This window comes from Arachis duranensis, chromosome 10, assembly GCF_000817695.3.
Source record: "Arachis duranensis cultivar V14167 chromosome 10, aradu.V14167.gnm2.J7QH, whole genome shotgun sequence".
NCBI lineage: Eukaryota > Viridiplantae > Streptophyta > Magnoliopsida > Fabales > Fabaceae > Arachis > Arachis duranensis.
This window is the reverse complement of record NC_029781.3, coordinates 19,304,227-19,307,293: the sequence shown is the minus strand read 5'-3', so window position 1 is coordinate 19,307,293 and position 3,067 is coordinate 19,304,227. Positions and strand designations below refer to the sequence as shown.

The 3,067-nt window shown below is 36.6% G+C and overlaps 1 protein-coding gene across 1 annotated transcript; it reads right to left on the bottom strand.

The window, feature by feature from the left end:
- Positions 1 to 211: 211 nt before the first annotated feature.
- LOC127742863 (uncharacterized) lies at positions 212 to 1,399 on the bottom strand. The gene has a single exon (XM_052255589.1). The coding sequence runs from the start codon at positions 1,397 to 1,399 to the stop codon at positions 212 to 214; it is 1,188 nt and encodes a 395-aa protein (XP_052111549.1).
- Between the last annotated feature and the right edge of the window lie 1,668 nt (positions 1,400 to 3,067).

Sequence of the window (3,067 nt, the reverse complement as noted above, 5' to 3'; positions counted from 1 at the left end):
GGTGAGAGGGAGTCAGAAAGGATATCATTAGTCAAGACGACAGTAAAATTATGCTGTTTCTTTAATATTATTTTTGGTGCCTAAACGTCTCTCATTACTTGCCACTTATTAATTAATTAGTAATTAGTAATCCTAATATATAAGCAGAGTATTTGTTAATTAAATATATAATATAATGGATGTACATCGTAGATAATTGTTATTATTAGGATCAGCAATAGCAGAGTATTTTTTTCTCGACTGCATCATAAGTTTCAACACCCCTCCATAATTGCTTCAACTCGTTGATCAACGGCTCTAGGTACACGTCTATGTCATTTCCAGGCATTTTAGGACCAGCAATAATCATAGAGAGGATGAACGAAGTGCGTTTCATGCAAATCCAAGGCGGCATGTCATACGGGATAAGAACCACTGGCCAAATTGAGTACTTCGAGCTCATGTTCCCAAAAGGGTTAAAGCCATCGCTAGCTAATGCTAGGCGAACACTACGCGGATCACGAGAGAAGTCTGGATATCGTACGTCAAATGACTTCCATGCCTCGGCGTCCCTTGGATGCCTATACATACCATCAGAGTTAGGACTTCTCTTATGCCACAGCATGTCAACGGCTGTCTTACTAGACATATATAACCTCTGCAATCGTGGAATAAGGGGGAAGTAACGAAGAATCTTCGCCGCTTGTGGTTTGCCGTTCTTCTTGACAACCGTCTTGATCCTCACCATAGAGTTCTTCTTAGTCTTATGCTTCCATCTAGATGTCCCACACTGCTTGCATTTGGTCAGCTCTTGGTCGTTGCCCTGGTATAGCATGCAGTCATTTGGACATGCATCTATCTTCTTGTACTCGAGACCGAGTTTTCTTATGACTTTTTTGGCATCGTGCACAGTGGATGGAATCCGGGCATGCTCAAAAGCGTCCGCAAGCAACTCCAATATCATTCCGAAGGCCTTATCGCTCACTCCGCACATGGACTTAATGTGATAGAGCCTCACCAAGAACGACAACTTAGAGAACTTTGTACATCCTGGGTATAACTCCTGCTCCCCGTCTTCGAGTAGGTCGTGAAAGTTGCGGGTCTCTCGACTAGGTTCATTGTATAAGTTAGGCAACTCATCCATAGCGCTCTCGTCCGGTTCATGCTCCGAGTCTTCTTCGGGACCGGGAAGTCCTGAGATGTTGAATGCATCGTGGACCATATCAAGCATCGGGGCGTTGAAATGTTGTTCAGATTGCTCCTCTTGTCCGTCACAAGAGCGCTCGACCTCGCGTCTCTCACCGTGATGGATCCAAAATGTGTAAGTAGACGGGAAAGGGTTGATCACCAAGTGATCAAACGCATCCTCTCTATTTTGTAAGAGGCGGAAGCCACACTTCGGACATGGACAACGTATCATCCCATCAGATGATGCATTGGCAAATGCAAAATCTAGGAATCTGGTCAAATCGTCCCTATATTCTGCACCGACTCGTGACTTTGAAATCCAACTCTTATCGATATCTAGTTTAATGAAAAAATTGGAACGACAACAAATCGTAAAATAAAGTCAGACCACGAGAAAAAAGTAAATAATTAACACTTGATATAGAATGGGCAATTGACTGTTAAACCGAATAATAAAATAATAAAACACGCATTTAATAGCATATAGGATAATACAGAAGCACGAGAAATGTAGGAGAAATTTGCTTACTCATTGAAAAATGCTGCACTTTCAAAAAAAATTACTGGAAGAAAGAAACTCTGGGTCCGATGGCAAATATTTGAAATGGAAAATAAAATTCGTTCCTTAAAAATAGAAAAAGAAAAAGAGGAATATTATATTAATCTACGAAATAAAAATATATAAGTATATATAACTTGTAATAAATTAATCTTTGACGTACTGGAGGAGATTATACTATAAAAAAAGGCTAGTTATTATTCGTACCCACTATATATCTATGTGTCAATAAGCTAACATGGGCAGGAAAACTTTTTTTTTAACGTGTAATTTCATCAATCAAGCACCAAAGTACATCCCAAAATGCATAGTTTTATTATCAAATATACTGCTATACTACTATTGTATATATCTACTAGTATACTTGCATTTTTAACCTATTTCTGACACAAATGGATAATGATTTTTTATCAAGCTTTTAGGTTTTTCAACAAAACATACCTACTTCCCATGATATTATACTGATGGAGTCTACTTGGCAACATTTGAATAATAATGCAGAAATGAAAATTACAATTTTTCCTAACTGATGACATTTATTATGTTAGCTTAGACTATTAATTGTTTAACAGTTCACCCACAGATATACGTTTGTATATTGTTCACTGCAAGTTATAAAAGAATGAGAAATTAATATACTATTGTTTACAACACTGACAACGACATAGGGATATTAGCATTCAAGGGTGATAACTAATAACTGACCTGCTTGTGTGCTCTTTTAGTTCTAAGTTCTTCCACAACCTCTAAAGCACGAATGTTGAGATCTGTCTTGCCTTCAAAATCTGCATCCAAAATCATTTACATAGTGGAAAAATAAAAAAAGACTTCAATTTTCCTCATGGAATACACATATCAAATAATAACATCTCATATAACCATACTCAGCAAAAAGGGGGAAATATAAAAATATCAAGCGTACACAAATGTCACAAAAAGAAACGAAACAACTCACTCATAGTCAAAACTGAATAGTATTCAAAAACTGAATATTACTTGATTTTGGCATTCAATTAAAAAAGAAACAACTCACTCAGATTGCTAGCAGCAAAAAAAAAAAGAAATAAAATACATTTCACGTACAAATCTGATGGAAAATAAAGAAATAAAATAAAATAAAATAAAAAGAAACGCTGAACACGAGTATGCACAATTTTCACATTTAACTAAAATCAAATAACTGAGTAACTCGCTTGATATGCTAAACACAGCGAAATTGGGTCAAAGGTATGCACCAAAACACAGTTCAACGCAACATTCATACGCTAATAAGCAAATTCGCAATAAAATCTGAGGAGTACAAAATGCGAATACATAACTAAAGGATGAATAGAAACGAGG